Source organism: Musa acuminata, chromosome BXJ3-11, assembly GCF_036884655.1.
Source record: "Musa acuminata AAA Group cultivar baxijiao chromosome BXJ3-11, Cavendish_Baxijiao_AAA, whole genome shotgun sequence".
Classification (NCBI taxonomy): domain Eukaryota; kingdom Viridiplantae; phylum Streptophyta; class Magnoliopsida; order Zingiberales; family Musaceae; genus Musa; species Musa acuminata.
The window spans coordinates 31,237,058-31,253,677 of record NC_088359.1 but is presented as its reverse complement, the minus strand read 5'-3'; the positions used below and the strand labels follow the sequence as shown (position 1 = coordinate 31,253,677).

The 16,620-nt window shown below is 43.3% G+C and overlaps 4 protein-coding genes across 4 annotated transcripts; 3 read left to right on the top strand and 1 right to left on the bottom strand.

Moving 5' to 3' along the window:
• Window positions 1-1,526: 1,526 nt before the first annotated feature.
• LOC135652448 (putative clathrin assembly protein At2g25430) lies at window positions 1,527-4,861 on the top strand. The gene is made up of 2 exons (XM_065173380.1): window positions 1,527-1,743; window positions 2,850-4,861. The coding sequence occupies exon 2, from the start codon at window positions 2,858-2,860 to the stop codon at window positions 4,718-4,720; it is 1,863 nt and encodes a 620-aa protein (XP_065029452.1). The 5' UTR covers window positions 1,527-1,743; window positions 2,850-2,857; the 3' UTR covers window positions 4,721-4,861.
• Window positions 4,862-8,155: 3,294 nt separating this feature from the next.
• Window positions 8,156-9,052, top strand: MWMT2A (metallothionein-like protein type 2). Its single transcript, XM_009386605.3, has 3 exons — window positions 8,156-8,313; window positions 8,501-8,581; window positions 8,665-9,052. Exons 1-3 carry the CDS (start codon window positions 8,249-8,251, stop codon window positions 8,756-8,758), a joined length of 240 nt encoding a protein of 79 aa, XP_009384880.1. The 5' UTR covers window positions 8,156-8,248; the 3' UTR covers window positions 8,759-9,052.
• A 478-nt stretch (window positions 9,053-9,530) lies between these two features.
• Window positions 9,531-13,950, bottom strand: LOC103972306 (small ribosomal subunit protein uS9m). The gene is made up of 5 exons (XM_009386604.3): window positions 13,159-13,950; window positions 11,327-11,767; window positions 10,196-10,276; window positions 9,870-9,964; window positions 9,531-9,770 (listed from the first exon to the last, which is right to left on the bottom strand). The coding sequence occupies exons 1-4, from the start codon at window positions 13,826-13,828 to the stop codon at window positions 9,873-9,875; spliced, it is 1,284 nt and encodes a 427-aa protein (XP_009384879.2). The 5' UTR covers window positions 13,829-13,950; the 3' UTR covers window positions 9,531-9,770; window positions 9,870-9,872.
• A 405-nt stretch (window positions 13,951-14,355) lies between these two features.
• On the top strand, window positions 14,356-16,378 carry LOC103972305 (glucan endo-1,3-beta-glucosidase). The gene is made up of 3 exons (XM_009386603.3): window positions 14,356-15,506; window positions 15,818-16,082; window positions 16,175-16,378. Exons 1-3 carry the CDS (start codon window positions 14,439-14,441, stop codon window positions 16,201-16,203), a joined length of 1,362 nt encoding a protein of 453 aa, XP_009384878.2. The 5' UTR covers window positions 14,356-14,438; the 3' UTR covers window positions 16,204-16,378.
• Window positions 16,379-16,620: the final 242 nt, after the last annotated feature.

The window sequence follows — 16,620 nt, the reverse complement described above, 5'->3', positions numbered from 1 at the left end:
GAATTCCCACAAAAAAAAAACACAAAAAAAGTATATATATATATATATATATATATATATATATATATATATATATATATATATATATATATATATATATATATATATATATATATATATATATATATATATATATATATAACTTTAGAACTAAGAATGCATTCTCTATCTCGACATCAGCACACAAAACAAAAATAAGTGTAGCAGTCACTCACGCAGAAAAAACGTAAACAAAGAAGAAACTTCTAATTTATTATTTCAAGCTGACAATAACATGTTTAAATTATTTGAGATTGATTGCATGGATTATTCATTTTTTTAAACTAATATAAATCTGCAAATTCTAAAATTCTTAATTGTTTGGATTGGCTTTACATTGTAAATAATGTTATGTTCTATATAAGACAGTCGCATTCGAAATGGGTGCCGTTCTAATGTATATTAACATTTATATCAACTCACATTAATACTAAAAGTATTTTAGCTATTTATATATTTTTCAATCAATCTATCCTGATTATAATATTTTGGGTGATTGCTAGAAAATTTCTTTTTTTTTTGGTTTTTTTTTTCTAATGATGCCCATTTTTCATAATTTTAAAACAGTCACTCCTATTTTAAAAATTCTAAAAATATCCCTAGAAAATCATCATATATTTTCTCATTCAAATCTAACAAATTTTTATTAAAATTATATTTTATTTTATTATGAGAAGATGTCATTGATGTTCGAATCAGTCTAATATGATCCAGACCTATATGTATAAAATTATCCAAGATGCCTTCCAGGTAATAACATTGAGCTCATAAAGTATTACTCGAATGAAAACCAAGATTATGAGAGGCTTTCCAATTTTGGTGCATGTGAATGTAAGCAGCAAAAAATAATCTTTTACTATTGCGCTAAAATGAGTCACAAAGGGATTAAATATTTTATAAAATATTGAACGATGTGATAATCTTCGATCATCTATGACAATCACTATTGACTTTAGTTTCACGTAAGCGATATGAGAAGGACATAATATACAGTAATCATTGTCCATGCGGACAAATCCATGGGGACATTACGCGAAAGGTCATATGTTAAATGACGATTGATCGATGATATTTTACTTATCACAATATTTTAGATAAAAACTAATATAAAAATTATAAATAGTTGATGAATTTTTTTAAGATTTAGACAAGAAAAAATAATAGTTTTATAATTTTTGAAATATTAGAAATTAAGATTACTATTTAGAAATTATAAAAAGAAATATCATCCGAAAAAAAAATCTAAAAAGAGAACCGTCCTAATATTTTTATTACCATGTGGGTTGATGATATTAAGGAAAAAATATATGGGGATCACATCATATCAAATATATAGAAGCAATTATGTAATTTCCAAATTTGTAAGAATAAATAAATATATATATATATATATAAAGGGCGTTAAGTAATAACGATAATAATATTAAAAAAGGCCCTCTCTTTCTCGTAACGTTCTTTCTCTCCCTTCCGATATTTATCGGCCGAAATCTCTCGTTCCGATCCGCCCCCATCGCCTTTGATTCCAATCCAACAAGAAGGGAAGCGAGAAAAGAGGAGAAACCTCTCTCTCTTGCCCTCTCCTTTAGTCTTTTCCGTCTTCTTCGTCAGCAGCAGACAACGAGGGCGAGGACTGAGAGACCTATAAGGAGTGCTGGACCGGCGGCAGATCGGTGCGTCCGAGTAGCTCCGGCGGAGGAGGATCCGGTCAGTTGTTTCGATTTGGTGACTTGCATCTCTTCTTTTGATTCGATTGGTTTATCGTCATCTTTCAAAGATCGAGTTGGCAAGCTTTAAAATCCAGATCTTGTTGTTTGGATTCCACCGGCCATCTTCTAGATAAAGATTGACATCAGATTGTAGGAAGATACTCGAGCAGAACATCGGTTCTGAATCCGATTTGCTTTAAAATCTTGGTCCAATTCACTGTTGATCGCAAGTCTTGCTGATTTATCTTCCTATCTATCTTAATCGAATCAAATGACTTGTGATAAGAGATGATGCATGCCATGATTTAGGATAAACTTGTAGATGCATTGTAGGTGTTCGACGAATTGCATGGACTCCAAAGCTATGTTATCAGCACATCACAGTTTGAATGTCCACAGTTGTATCTCTAAAAGTAGATGCGCCGTATCCACGAAATTTATGTGCTTTTCGTTCCTTCAAAATGTGCATGACATGTTCGAATGCCAAATTGATGCGATGACTAATCTAGAATAGACTTTTTGACGAATTCTAACTGTTCGACAAATTGTCCATAGTTCAGATAACATTCAGTTCTGTCCAACTTTTGGTTCGTCATGCTAATGGTGTTTATATGCACCACATTTTTGGTCAAACATGGTACTGCATTTGAACCATGTCAAACCACAATTCAAACCGTAGTCCTAAGGATATACAATAATAAGCTACGATGTTTCAACCATACAGCATTGACTATATACAATTTTTTTTGGGGTTACAATGAATAAAATTTTATTTATAATTCTTATGTAAAGTCAAAGTCATTTTTAAGTCTTCCTCTACATCTCTTATCTCTTATGATGATGAATTGAATTGTATCAATTCAACCCGTAGTTTATCTTTTGTAGAGGATAATAATGATGATGAATTGCTACATTGTCACTTTATCTCTAACATGGGAAGTTCCTTGTTCCAATGACAACATTACAACTGGTCTGAATAGTTATGAATCATAGATAGCAACATCAACTTGTATTGCTTACCAGTTGTTGTCAATTCTGTTCGAGAGATTTGTGAGTCAGATTAGGCCTTCTGTTTCTGATACTGAACGAGATTGGCATTTGCAGATCATATAATGGCACCCAGCATCAGGAAGGCTCTGGGGGCAGTGAAGGACCAGACCAGCATTGGCCTGGCTATGATGTCCAGTAACGTGGCCCCTGAGCTCGATGTGGCCATCGTCAAGGCAACGAGTCACGACGACGAACCCGCCGACGAGAAGTACCTGAGGGAGATCCTCAACATGACATCCTACTCCGGCAGTTACGTCATTGCCTGCGTCGCTTCTGTATCGAGGAGGCTCGCCAAAACGCGCGACTGGGTCGTGGCCCTCAAGGCGCTCATGCTCGTCCATCGTCTTCTCACTGATGGGGATCCTGCGTTCCAACATGAGATTCTCTATGCCAACCGCAGGGGTGCCCGCCTCCTCTGCATGTCCCATTTTTGCGACGAGGCACACTCCAATTCCTGGGACCATTCTACGTTCGTCCGCACCTACGCTCTTTATCTGGATCGACGCCTGGGATGGATGGGTTACGAAACGAAGCGAGGCGGTGGTAACCAGAGATCTCCGCTGCCAGATCCATATGCCTACGGAAATTATGTGAGCTCCTCATACTCATCTTCTCCGGGTAATGGCAATGGCGAGTACAGAGGAAGGCGGAACAGGGAAGACAAGAAGCCGCGGACACCGCTGAAGGGCATGAAGCCAGAGAGTGTTCTGGGGAGGATGCACGAGTTGCTGAACGTGCTCGATAGCTTCCTCGGCTGCCGCCCCAGAGGCAATGCACAGCACAGCAGGATTATCCTCGTTGCGCTCTATCCTCTCCTCAGCGAGAGCTTCCAGCTATATGCAGACATAGCCGAGATATTAGCCATACTTCTCGACGGCTTCTTTGACATGGACTACCATGACTGCGTCAAGTCGTTCGAGGCCTATGCTCGTGCCGCCAAGCTGATCGATGAACTTTGTGTCTTCTATGCCTGGTCCAAGGACACAGGAGTAGCCAGGTCGTCGGAGTACCCAGAGGTGGAGCGCATCACCGACAAGCTTCTGGAGCTACTGGAAGAGTTCACGAGGAACAGAGCGACGAGGACGAGGAGCCCCCCTAGAGAGGCCCTCCCTGCTGCGCCCACGGAGACCAGGGACGAAGAACCCGAAGAAACCATGAACAGCATAAAAGCTCTTCCAGCGCCTCCCGATTACGAGGAAGAGGCGCCGGAGCCAGCAAAGGTCGCAGCGGAACCTGTCGAGCAGCAAGGCGACCTGGTGGATCTAAGAGATGATAGCGCGTCCGCTGTGGACAATCTCGAACTGGCTCTTTTCCAGGCCCCGGTGGCAGCTAATGGCTCCGATGGTTCCTGGGAAGCATTCCCATCATCCGATGGCGAGACAGGAGTGACCTCCGCGTGGCAAAACCCTGCAGCCGAAACAGGGAAAGCAGACTGGGAGATGATGCTCGTGGAGACAGCCAGCAATCTCTCGAAGCAGAAGGCAACATTAGGCGGAGGCTTCCATCCATTGCTACTGAACGGCATGTACGATCAAGGGGCGGTGAGGCAACACGTAAACGCCCAGGCAAGTGGAGGGAGCGCGAGCAGTATGGCCTTGCCTGGGCCTGGACGAGGCGGCGCCCCTCCCGTGCTCGCCCTTCCTGCACCTGATGGCACCGTGAAGACCATTGGGCAGGACCCATTCGCGGCGTCGCTTAGCATCCCTCCGCCTGCCTTCGTGCAGATAGCAGACGCGGAGAAGAAACGGCTGCTGCTGCGACAGGAGCAGGTCATGTGGCAGCAGTATGCCAGGGATGGGATGCAGGGCCAGGCCGGCTTAGCTAACAAGCCCAACAGCAACTTCGTGCCCAACCCCGCAATGCCATACGGGATGCCATCAGCTTTTGATGGTACTGCAGGTGGATACTATTACCCGACCCACTGAATTCTGTTCCTTGCTTTCTCTTTTTCTTGGACCAGCCAACCACCATTTGTATCAGTGTCCTGAGGTTTGTGAGTGACTAGCTTATGATGGTATGTTTTCCGCCATCTCTCCTTTAATCGAGAAAGGTTGTTAACAGATCAATTCGCCGCTTAACAGAGCCAGTGCTTGCAGGAGGCCATATACGTGCATTTCTTTCGAGTCCTCCATATGGTATTTATCCCATTGCCTGCTAAGAACCTCATCAGGTCTTTTGTATGTATGCGTGTCTCCGTAAAACACTTTGATCAGGTCAGGGGGAAGTTGTGTGGTCTGGCGAAACACCAAGTATATTGTGCACAACCAATCCATCCACATCCTTCTGTATAGCATGCGCAGTGCAACTGTGGGAAGCCATCGGCAATCGAAGTTGAGTTGTGGGTTGCCAAACAGAAGGCCTACTCGTTCAGTGATCTCACTGGGTTCCATGGCTGGTGGCAGTAGCTTTTATGTGCAGATGGCTGCTCTGTTGTATGAGTACTAAAATGCCACCTTCATGGAATCAAGTAACTGTTATGCACAGTCCAAAATCTTTGATTATTTTGATGGTAGGTAGACAGGTAGGTTGGAATAGTCGTGAGAGACAAAGATGGAAAGAGACTAAGATAGTCTCTCACATTATCATCTTCTGAATGAGTCAAACGAGATGGATACATAGGTTTGATCCACAATCTAACAAACTTAAATTTTAAGATATTATTTATTATTAGACTAATCAAACTTAGGCATCATTTTTAAAATATCAACAACTTTATAGTTCATAATGAAATAAGAACTTAAGATAATATATTGATAAGGGATAATTTGATCGAAAAATTATCAGTTTTAAAAGAATTATTCGTTTTGGACGTACCCGTACGATTTTATTCTTTCGGAACATATGAGCTGATCATCAAATTTGATGGTTAAATGAGGTTAAATGATCTATCATCGAACATACTCTCTTGTCTCAAATAAACTTAACACACGAGCTGATCATCAAATTTGATGGTTAAAGAAAAGCACAAAAATCAAAGATTTTTATTGCTTCCGGTATCGTCTGTTTCTTCTCTTAGGAATGGCCAGCTCACGTTGAAGCGAGGAACCATTAGAAGAGGGCCAGAAGCGAAGGGGTGGGGTTTTCTTGGCGAAAGCGTACCGGTGACAAAGGAGGCACTACCTTCCACGAGCAACAGGAAGAGGAAGGGTGGGGGCGGCCAACGCCATTATTGATGGCACACACACACCACTTGCCACCAGAGAGGAACAAAACTTGTTGTCAGCCGTAGCAGGCAAGAGATGAGCAGCTTACGGAGGAATCTAATCATATCACGAAGCTTTTTAGACTTCAGCGACTCTTCATTGTCGAACAGGGCAACATGAAGGACGGCTCACTGTTCACAGTGGGCCTTCCTGCACATGATGAGGAATCGAATTCAATGCCTCGCTACTTTCCAATGAAATTATTGATCCATTGCTCAAAATAATTGGTCCTCATTAATAATAGTTTCTCCAAAGACATTATATAATCCCTCCATCAGACGGACCAACATAAACTCTTTTTCCCATTTAGATAATTCGATCCTTCAACACTCCATTCACATCACTGCGGACAGACCTCTCGCAGCCTCTGCAAGCCTTCCCTCAAAGTTCAGAAATGGCAGGCTTTTTTATTTTGTTTTTACTAATTGTTTTTTATTTAATACCACAAAGATAATTAAAAGTTCTATATGGCTAACGGACTAGTAAATTTAAATATTAATTTTAACTTTTTAATTTCCTCTAAGCAACACCTAAATAAAAATTTGGAATCAATTACTATCTAAAACTGTCGATAGGATAGGATATCACGTCACTTGTCTTGATTTTCCGAAATGAGTTTACAAAATTTACTCATCGATCTCGTAATCGAAAAAATATATCTGGCTCTACATTAATGGTTGACTCTAGGAAGCAAGAAAATCAGATCGGAGGTATCATCTCGATAGTCTTCATACGTTGTCCCTCGGAGCATATGCCGACAAGTCGCCCACATTAAATGTCCACCACGTAGGATTAGGAGGTCTTGATGAAGGTCTATCTGCTCTACATAGCGCTCAAGTATAAAAGTCAGTCAAAGGCTAAGCCAAGATAAGCGGACAAAAAGAGACTTTTTACTCTATTGATTACACAATCGATACTATTGTCTTTCTCCTCCTTTTGTTTTTTTTTTTTATTTAAGCATCAAATGGGTCGAGCCAGATAGTCATGACATAGTCTTGTTATGTATGGTCATCGATATAGCTCGGAGGCATGGCCAAGAGGCTACCCAGTAGAAGGGATCACTCATCTCTTAAATCAAGTTTCATTACTCGAAGATTAGATCGCTCCTAGTGAACCGCCTATCCCTATATATTCCTTCATTCTACCGATAACACCCACTCTCCACATCAATTGCGAGGAGCCAATAGAAGGGATCTACATTTTTAATTAAGAATCAATTGAGCTGACTCATCCGTCCTCGACGATGATGCTAAACGAATTACTATAATATTCTAATTATTAGGTGATTGATAGGCATCTATCGAATGGATCTAAGTCAACGTTATCGGCTTCTGAACTCTTCAATCCAACAAGATAAAATTGACGAGTTAAGCTTTTGGTGGGTGTGACTGTAGGCGACAAGAACAGCAACGAAAAAGAAAAAGGACGCGAGGTGCTATGCAGGGGCAGATCATCTTCCCCACAATAATGTGGACCAAAAGCTGAGTGGCATTTTCTATGAATCTCGAGAAAAGAACAGGAAAAAGTGGAATAGCATGTTGGAATTAATAAGAAATATGAACCTAATTTGGATTACTATATGTACTAATTATAAAGGATATGATCGTTGAATAGATGTATCATATTAATACGATACCACTCATTGCAAGTATCGATATGGTCTTCGGATGAAGTGATGTGTTGGTGGCTTGAGTCTCAGATCGTGTCACACACCATCATCCGCTGTCTCTCGACGTATGAGATCGAGACAAGTCCTCTCTCAGGCTGTGTTGCGGAGGATGCTGAACCTATCAGATGATGTATGATACAGTTGTGTGGATAGCTCAGGTCGGAGGCTTCACTGTGCCGGATCGCTTCCATCACGCTCGATCGTCCATGGATAATTGAGGTGCCCATTTCTTCTTTTCCGGAGTGCAGACAGTACTGTGTCGTGAAGAGGAAGTCTCTCTCATCAATTCATGTCGACCACGCAATCTGCCATCTCCAACTGCAGAAACCGGAGAAAGAGAGAGGAGTTCGCGTGGGGTGAGACGGGAATAGAGTTACGTGGGAGACGACGATTGCATGCAGGTTTGGTGGGACCGACGCGCACGGCGGGGACCTCGAGGGCCACTTGATTTCGACACGTGAACGGTGGATGTCTCGTTTTCCCACTATAAATCAGACGCGGTGGTGTCGCTCTCCCATCACAGGCTGTCGAGAGGGGTTTGCTTTGTTTGGGGAGAAGAAGGTAGAAGAAGAAGAAGAAGGATGTCTTGCTGCGGAGGCAACTGCGGATGTGGATCGAGCTGCCAGTGCGGCAGCGGCTGCGGAGGGTAACGAAACACCAGCAGTTAACACCATCTCATAAAATATTTCTAACATTTGAGAATTCTTCTTCTTCTTCTTCTTCTTCTTCTTCTTCTACTTCTTCTGATTTTGGTAGGAAGATCTGTTTTCCTTGTATTTTGTTTCCTCGGAATCAAATTCCTAATATATGTGTTTGTGAATCGTGGATGACAGATGCAAGATGTACCCTGACTTGTTGACCGAGAGGGATACCACCGCCCAAACCATGGTTATGGGGGTTGTTCCTCAGAAAGGGTCTGTTCCTAACTCTGAAAACGTTGATCTTTGACATGATTACTGTACGAGTGATGGACAACATTGTTTGGGGTTGGTTGCAGGAACTTTGAGGAGTTGGACATGGCAGCTGAAGGGTCCGAGAATGGCTGCAAGTGCGGATCCAACTGCACCTGCGATCCCTGCAACTGCAAATGAGGGAGATGATAGAGTTTGAAGAGGGAGAGGAGCAGCATCGGTGGTTGTGTTGTGGGGTTAGTGACTTGTGTTCGGACTTGGTGATGGAAATAAAAGGCCATGGCTTACTGTCTCAACCCTCTTCCCTCGGAGGATGTTGTTCTCGTCACCATGGCTGAGAGAGAGAACAGACCTCTCCCTCTCTCTCTCTCTCTCTCTTGCTTCTATCTTGTTGTCTGTGGTTTGTGTGCGTCTGCTGTTAGTTTCGAGTGTTGTGTGTCGTTTAGTACTTGAAAAAGAAGCAAGTTTTCTTCCTGTGATGCATATCGCTTTCCTGTTCTGAGCTTGTGATTTTAGAGAAGTGGATTATGCAGATAAAGAAGAAGATCAATATTTTTGGTATAAAAAAATATTGATAATATTTGAATGTTTATTTATTAAATTCTTGCCAAATAAATCAAAAAAGATAATTGAATCTTTAATCCTCGCCAAATAAATCTAAAAGTGTATCTTTGTCAGGTCATTAACTCAGATATAAAAATAAATTGAGATCAATATTACCAATAAGTTTGTCAAATGGGAGAAAATGGAAGAGATGGATAGAAGGGAAATGAGGTTCAACATATCATTTTGCACAATTTCCAATGTAAAATATAAATTGATAATCTGATTCACTTTCAGGTCTTATAATTTTCTAAAGAAACATTATTGATAAAAGGATTTACACCGTTTACCTTTAAAAACAACAAGACATCACTACCTTCCTCAATTCAATTCTGGAACAGTAATGATGTCTCTTCGAAAAATTGATGGTTCGCTTTATTCTGAAACACAGAAGGTCCACATAAAAGCTGACAAGCAAAAGATTGATAGATGGATGCCTACAGTTGCTCAAATAAATTAATTATATGATCACAAGTGGATGAGCAAGTAGTAAGATCTCTTGGGCTACAGGCTACAAAACAAGCAGAGGTATAACATCACTCTGGGGCCAGCGATACCAAATAGCTGAGAGCAGCAGATGTGCAAGAACCTGCACATTATAAATGATACATCTCCAGATCAACATCGTAAGCCCCTAAATGGTGACAGGGTAGTGTATCTCCAGTGAGAAAGGGAATGACAACCACACCTGTTATCGCTTGACCCATTGAAAGCTCTTCCTGGCTTTGGCCTTTCCAGGCTTCTTCCGTTCGACTACACGTGGGTCTCTCGTCAAATAGCCAGCTAAATGAAGCACACAAGCCATGTCAACAGTTGGATAATAAGTACCACAACTATATGCCACACTACTCGAATCTAAACACGGGCGATGAAGGTAGGTCGGTTACTAAATCCAAGAGGGGGTTCATGAGAAGCACAATGAGGATGAGGTTACACTGCAATGCTAGGATTTAAAATGGATTGTTAAATTTTATCACAGCATATCTTAAATACTAATTTGGTAAGAGTATTTACCAGCTTTTAGGAAAGGCCGGAGCCCTGGTTCCCAGTTTTGCAAGGCTCTGCTGATTCCCAAGCGAATGGCACCAACTTGACCTGCAATAGCGAAGAGGTTGGTTGCATCAGTCCCATAGCTAAAAACAAGAAAAGATAGCCTCTCTAAATCTCCAAAGGTAATTTTTGTCTTTCAGTTCGTCAACTAAGAAAAACAGAATTTATAACAATGCTGGAGTATGTCTCACGACACATGTAATTGCTAGTGATTTAAAAAGCGTCAGGCACCAAGGTCCCAAAACTTGGCGCTCACCCGAGCGAAACGAAATGCTATAAAATATTAAAATATAAAAATATATAATATAATAAAAATATTTAAATAAAATATGATATTAAATTAAAAATATACTGTTAACAGTATATTATTTACTATTAACAATAGTTAGAGGGGAGAAAAAAATGTTAACAATAACAGAGGATTAGTTTAAAATTGTTGCAGCAACGACAACAATAGAAGTTGCGAACAGCAGCAGTGATAGCGACGGAAGTTGCGAACAACAACAACGGCAATGGAGGAAGTTACAGACAGCAACAGCAGCAGCGACAAAAGCTTCAGAGGGTGTCCGTCGATGGCAAAGGAACTTGCGATCCACTCCCTCGACAATGGAAGGAACTGCACATGGAGCGACAGCGGAAGGAAGCTACGGGGGGCGTCGGACTCTCCAGTTGACGACAAAGGAAGGCTTGGTCCTTTGTATTTGTGGTGGAGGCAACGACAAAAAGTGTCGACGACGAAGGCAGAAGCAACACTAGGGTTCCTTGGGGTCGTGCAAGCGTGAAGGGTGGCTTGAGGTAAGAAACTATGTTATTTAACCAAACCAAACTTAAAAGTTTGGTTCGATTTGCTTATTTAAACCGGGCGCTTGCCCGAAGCACCCGGTGCCTAGTTTGGAGCGAGCGCCCAGGCGACGCCTCTTTGAAGCGCGCCACCTGGCCCTTAAATGAGGGGCTCGAGCCTCGTCTCGTCTTGCCTGAGACCTAGGCGAGCGCTCAAGCACCCTTTTAAATCACTGTTACTTTCTAACTTAAAATTGGATCGTTCATCTACAATAATTCTCAAAACAAAGATAATTTCGTAGTCATAAAGCTTACCAGAAACTCCACCCCCTTGGACGGTGCAATTTACATCCCAGAGACCAAGAGTTTTTGTCACAGTGAAAGGCTGAAGAAGTTGTACTCGATGATCAAGAATTGAGAAGTAAGCGTCGAATTGCTTTTCATTGACGATGAACTTGCCGTCACCAGGTTGAATCCATACACGAGCTATGCTACATTTTCGTCTTCCTGTTCCATAAGCTCTCCCCTTCTCATCCACCACTCTAACCCGAGCTTTTGCTACTTCCTCCTGTTTCTTCCGCTCAATTTCAACTCTTGTTGATGTCTCATTTAATCTTGCAATAGCTTTGTCCTCAATTTCTGTCAGGGGAGGCAAACCCTTGACATCGCTTACATCCTTCAAGAGAATCAAACTGTCAATCATATCATCCGTGATTCCTGATGCTGCAATGAGATCTCCAAATGCCCGATTTGGACCTGCCATTTTAAACATTTAGCCCTAAGCAGTTTGCATTGCTGTGTACTAAGGAGAAACACAAGATGCAAGCAATCAATGTCTCTTTAACATGAATGGAGCTTCTTATCTATTCATTGGTCCTACTCTGAAAGTACCAACATACAATACAACAGAACCCAAACATCTTCAACTATCTAACAGTTATCCTGTACTATCTTCAGGATATTTAAATTAAAAGAAAGAAGTAAAATAACAAGATATGAAATTGGACTACCAAAAAAGTTCTGCTAGATAACCAAAAGAACAAAGATGACAAAGAAGCACGATCACCAAAACAGAAGAGTAAAATCTCTCAGAGAAAACTAGTATCAAGAACTTCCACCACTCTAAAGAAAAAAGGGCTAAAACGAGCTAAAAACAAGATAGATTATGTTTTCCTCGGATGTCATTTTAATTCTCACAACATTGCCACATTTATTTCACAAGAAGAAAGAGCAAAGAAAACAACAAAAGATACTAAGAAGCAATGTTCTATGATGAAATAAACATATATTATTTCTCATTTTAATTCTCATAATCTTATCATATTTACTTCACAAGAAGAAAGAGCACCAATAACACCAAAAGAAGGTAAGAAACAGCATTCCATGATGAAATAGAAATATATCATTCCACAAGAAGAAATAGTGAAAAGACAACAACAATAGAAACTAAGAAGCAACATTATCTGATGAGATAAACATACAATTCCTTCACACAGGTATTAGGTTTAAATCAATAATCTTACTTCAATGGATTTACATGTAACCATAGAACAAAGATGTTTAACACATAAAATATATTTTGAGTCCTCTCTCTCTCTCTCTCTCTCTCTCTCTCTCTTGTGTACACATTAGAAAGATGGCAAAGCCTGTGTCTCAGATTATTCATGCTTTTTTCATATTTATATGTTGTAGGAGCAAGACAACTTGACATTAGTTGTTGTTGAATAGAGACTGCTACTTGCCATATGTCATTCATGCCACTTGCTACAGGAACAAGACATTTTGAGAACCAAAACAATTGGAATGGGAGACGATACAGCAAGAAAGTTCATCATCAAACCAACAATAAACATGACCAGTCATTTGTGAGAAACCTAAAGAAAGAAGCAGTTTCTTTCCCAAACATAATATCAGCACAGGTGACAGTACAAGACAACAAACAACTAGGATAAGCTTCAAATTATTGAAGAGACAAGCTCAAACCTTTTCAATAAATATTGCAACATAGAAAATTCCAGATCAATGATAATTACAAATCAGCTTGCAGAAAATGGGTACATACATAAGCATTGACTGTTGAGATTAACATCAATCGAGTAACATTAAACAAGAAGATCCTTTCTTGAGATGTGTTCTGTGATTCTTACCTTTCAAAGCAGCTAAAAGTTCTTCCTCTTTCTTCTCCAGCTGCTTCTGCTCATCAGCCCTTGCCTTATCCAAATCCTCGACACCACCGTCATCGATTCCCTCAATCCCTGCCTCCCCTTCTTCGACGACACCGAACAAGTCCCCTTTCTCATCATCGTCACCAAGCGTCCACGGCTTGTACCCCTCCGCCGTCTCCCATTCCTCATTCCCTTCTCTTACTCCGCCCTCCTTGGCCACAAACTCCCGATCGATGCCGTAAAAAATATCCCCTTTACCCTCCGTCACAATACCCTTTTCCCACAGATCCCCGCCCTTAACGTCGGCCCCGGCGGCGGCCGCCTCCGATCCGCCCTCTGCGGCATCAGCGATCCCGGCAAGGTCGCCCTCCTCCTCCCCGAATACGGAGCCGACCTCGTCGGACTGCGGCGTAAACTTCCAGTCGCCATCGTCATCGTCACCTCGATTGCTCGAGAATGACCTCAGAGACGGAAAGAAAGTGGAATTGGGATCGGAGGGAGGGAGAGGGAGAGGAGTAAGAGTACCAAAAAAGGTGGGCGGAGGCCGGAGAGGAGGGGGAGAGGACGGGGCGCGGCGGACATGGGAGGAAGCTACGGTGGTTAGGGCTACGAAGTGGAAGGGGACGCGATGGGAAACGAATCGGGCCAGCATCCTTAGCGAGCTGTAGCGGTCATACCTTCGTCACCAGCAAGCACGGAGCGCTGAGAAGGAGGAGAGAGGGAGCGGTCGGCCGGTTAGGGTTTAACGGTTCTCGTCAGCTTCACATTTTGACAGGCTTCTATCGAGCAGTTCTACAGCCCATAAAAGGTAGGTCCAAATGCTCCTTTTGGGCCCATCAAGCTCTTTCTCTTGCTCCTGTTTCTTTTGCTATTAATACCTTAATTAATCCAATTAAAGAAACCCCTAATTATTACCAAATATATATATACAATTGCGTGTTTATATATTTAATATCTGCAATCATCGTGGATTATTTGCGTTGGAAATGAATTGGTAATCTTTATAACGCACGCTTTTATGTACACTAAATCATAGTCCATAAAGCTATTGTTTGGACCCCCCCAATCAGCCGTCCACGTATTTGAATGTGGATCGCGGCAGCCCTCGTTGAAACCATAACGTTCGTATTCCCCGTTTCGAAGTCGTCGCCACGTGACAGCGCCCGCAGGCGTCAGTGGAACATCGCACACCTTTTTCTCTCGTTAAATCCACCCCCCTTCGCCGTCTCGCTTCACCACCAAAAGCCCCAAATCCCTCGGCAATGGCTTCTCTAACGAAACCAGCGAAGCTCGTCGTTTTCCCCTTACTCCTACTCCACCTTCTCTCCTTGTCTGCGGCCCTCTCCGTCGGCGTCAACTACGGTTCCTTCGCGGACAATCTCCCGCCGCCGGATCAAGTCGCCGCCTTCCTCAAGGACCGCACCTTCGTCGACCGCGTGAAGCTCTTCGACGCCAACCCGGACATCATTCGTGCCTTCGCTGGCACCGGAATCTCCCTCATGATCACGGTCCCCAACGGGGACATCCCCTCCCTCGCCTCCCGTCGCTCCTCTGCCCCATCCCCTGCTGCCTCCGCCTGGGTTGCCATAAACGTCGCCCCCTTCTACCCTGCGACCAACATCTCCCTCATCGCCGTCGGAAACGAGGTTCTCGCCACCTCCGACCGCAACCTCATCGCCCATCTCGTCCCCGCTATGCGCTCCCTCTCCGCGGCACTTGCCGCATCCGGCTTCCCCCAGATCAGGGTCTCCACCCCCCACTCCCTCGGTATCCTCTCTGCATCCGAGCCGCCCTCCACCGGCCGCTTCCGCCCCGGCTACGACCGCGTCATCTTCGCCCCGATGCTTGACTTCCACCGCCGGACGCGCACCCCGTTCGTGGTGAACCCCTACCCCTACTTCGGCTACACAGCGCGCACTCTCGACTACGCCCTCTTCCGCCCCAACCCAGGGGTGTTCGACCCGGCCACGGGGGTGAACTACACCAACATGTTCGTGGCGCAGCTGGACGCGGTGCAAGCGGCGATGCAGCGACTGGGGTATGGAGACGTAGAGATCGCCGTGGGGGAGACGGGGTGGCCGTCGGCCGGGGACCCGGGCCAGCTCGGTGTGAGCGTGGAGGACGCAGTCTCCTACAACGCCAACCTGATACGTCTGGTGAACTCTGGGAAGGGAACGCCGATGATGCCGGGCCGGCGGTTCGAGACGTACGTGTTCGCGCTGTTCAACGAGAACCTGAAGCCCGGGCCGACGGCGGAGCGGCACTTTGGGCTCTTCAACGCCGACCTCTCCCCGTCGTACGACGTCGGCCTAATGCGCGACAGCGACAATGTGAGTCCTGTCCTCCTCTTTACTTTACTTTTGAGACCTCAACTTCGAATAAAATTGCGTATATTATACTTATACACGTATTCGTATTTATCCTTCTAAATTTAAATTTATCATAAACATCCGTGTTATTAATCGACACTAAACACTGTTTTTTTGGGGAGTATACGTATTATATTGAGGGTAAATACGTCATTCTAAAAATTACTATACATAATGGTCGGACGGTCATGCTAGATAACATGGTTGGGACAGCCATTCTAGAAATGAGTTTTGCTTCCGTTCGATACTTGAGTGACGGTGGTATTCTGCAGGCGCCGGCACCCGCGGGTGATTCCTGGAGGTGGTGCGTGGCAACGGCGGACGCGAGCCTAGCGGAGCTGCAGAGCAACATCGACTACGCGTGCGGCAGCGGCGGGGCGGATTGCGGGGCCATACAGAACGGCGGCGCGTGCTTCGACCCCAACACGCTCTTGGCCCACGCCTCTTATGCCATGAACGCCTACTACCAGGCCGCCGGCCGCCATGACTTCAACTGCTACTTTGGCGGCAGCGGCGTCCTCACCTCGACCGACCCAAGTAAGTGGACGCATGCGTTTTATCTGATCTCACGCTTTCCCTCTCTGTTCTTCCTGATTCCTGCAGCGCTGATCATTATTTGACTGTGGCAGGTTACGGGAACTGCAGATATCAGACGTGAGTTGCTGAAGCGTTGTTGCTCATAAATAGGGAGTATCCTTCCGTAAGACTTAGAGATGATGTCGATCATACTTACCTTTAAGTATGTATGATTTCCGGATACGATAGCAGTGATGTATTCGGTGCTTTATGTTATGTGAAGTAGCTGTCTTTTCCCAATACAAAAAATTCTTTTTCCTGTTTGTTTTCTTCTCAATCTAATTTTCATAAGAAATCCTTTGCCCAATTATGGTTCATCCTATACATTAATGCTTATATTTTGGATCGATGTATCTTGTAGATATATATATATATCATACACGATATATCATACCCAATAAGATGTTTTGCTTGATTATGATGCATCGAACCGAACATTTTAATATTTTATCCGATACATAAATTCATAATAATATAATAATAATATTAATATTACAAT

What these genes read in the sequence shown, in the direction of transcription:
- LOC135652448 (XM_065173380.1), top strand. Translation starts at nt 2,858, where the DNA reads ATGGCACCCAGCATCAGGAAGGCTCTGGGGGCAGTGAAGGACCAGACC.
- MWMT2A (XM_009386605.3), top strand. Translation starts at nt 8,249, where the DNA reads ATGTCTTGCTGCGGAGGCAACTGCGGATGTGGATCGAGCTGCCAGTGC. An exon ending in TGCGGCAGCGGCTGCGGAGG is followed by an intron (nt 8,314 to 8,500) that starts GTAACGAAACAC and finishes CGTGGATGACAG; the next exon opens with ATGCAAGATGTACCCTGACT. An exon ending in GGGGTTGTTCCTCAGAAAGG is followed by an intron (nt 8,582 to 8,664) that starts GTCTGTTCCTAA and finishes GGTTGGTTGCAG; the next exon opens with GAACTTTGAGGAGTTGGACA.
- LOC103972306 (XM_009386604.3), bottom strand. Translation starts at nt 13,828, where the DNA reads ATGCTGGCCCGATTCGTTTCCCATCGCGTCCCCTTCCACTTCGTAGCC. An exon ending in CCAAGGGGGTGGAGTTTCTG is followed by an intron (nt 10,277 to 11,326) that starts GTAAGCTTTATG and finishes TCGCTATTGCAG; the next exon opens with GTCAAGTTGGTGCCATTCGC. An exon ending in CCGGCCTTTCCTAAAAGCTG is followed by an intron (nt 9,965 to 10,195) that starts GTAAATACTCTT and finishes TGCTTCATTTAG; the next exon opens with CTGGCTATTTGACGAGAGAC.
- LOC103972305 (XM_009386603.3), top strand. Translation starts at nt 14,439, where the DNA reads ATGGCTTCTCTAACGAAACCAGCGAAGCTCGTCGTTTTCCCCTTACTC. An exon ending in TAATGCGCGACAGCGACAAT is followed by an intron (nt 15,507 to 15,817) that starts GTGAGTCCTGTC and finishes GGTATTCTGCAG; the next exon opens with GCGCCGGCACCCGCGGGTGA. An exon ending in CCTCACCTCGACCGACCCAA is followed by an intron (nt 16,083 to 16,174) that starts GTAAGTGGACGC and finishes TGACTGTGGCAG; the next exon opens with GTTACGGGAACTGCAGATAT.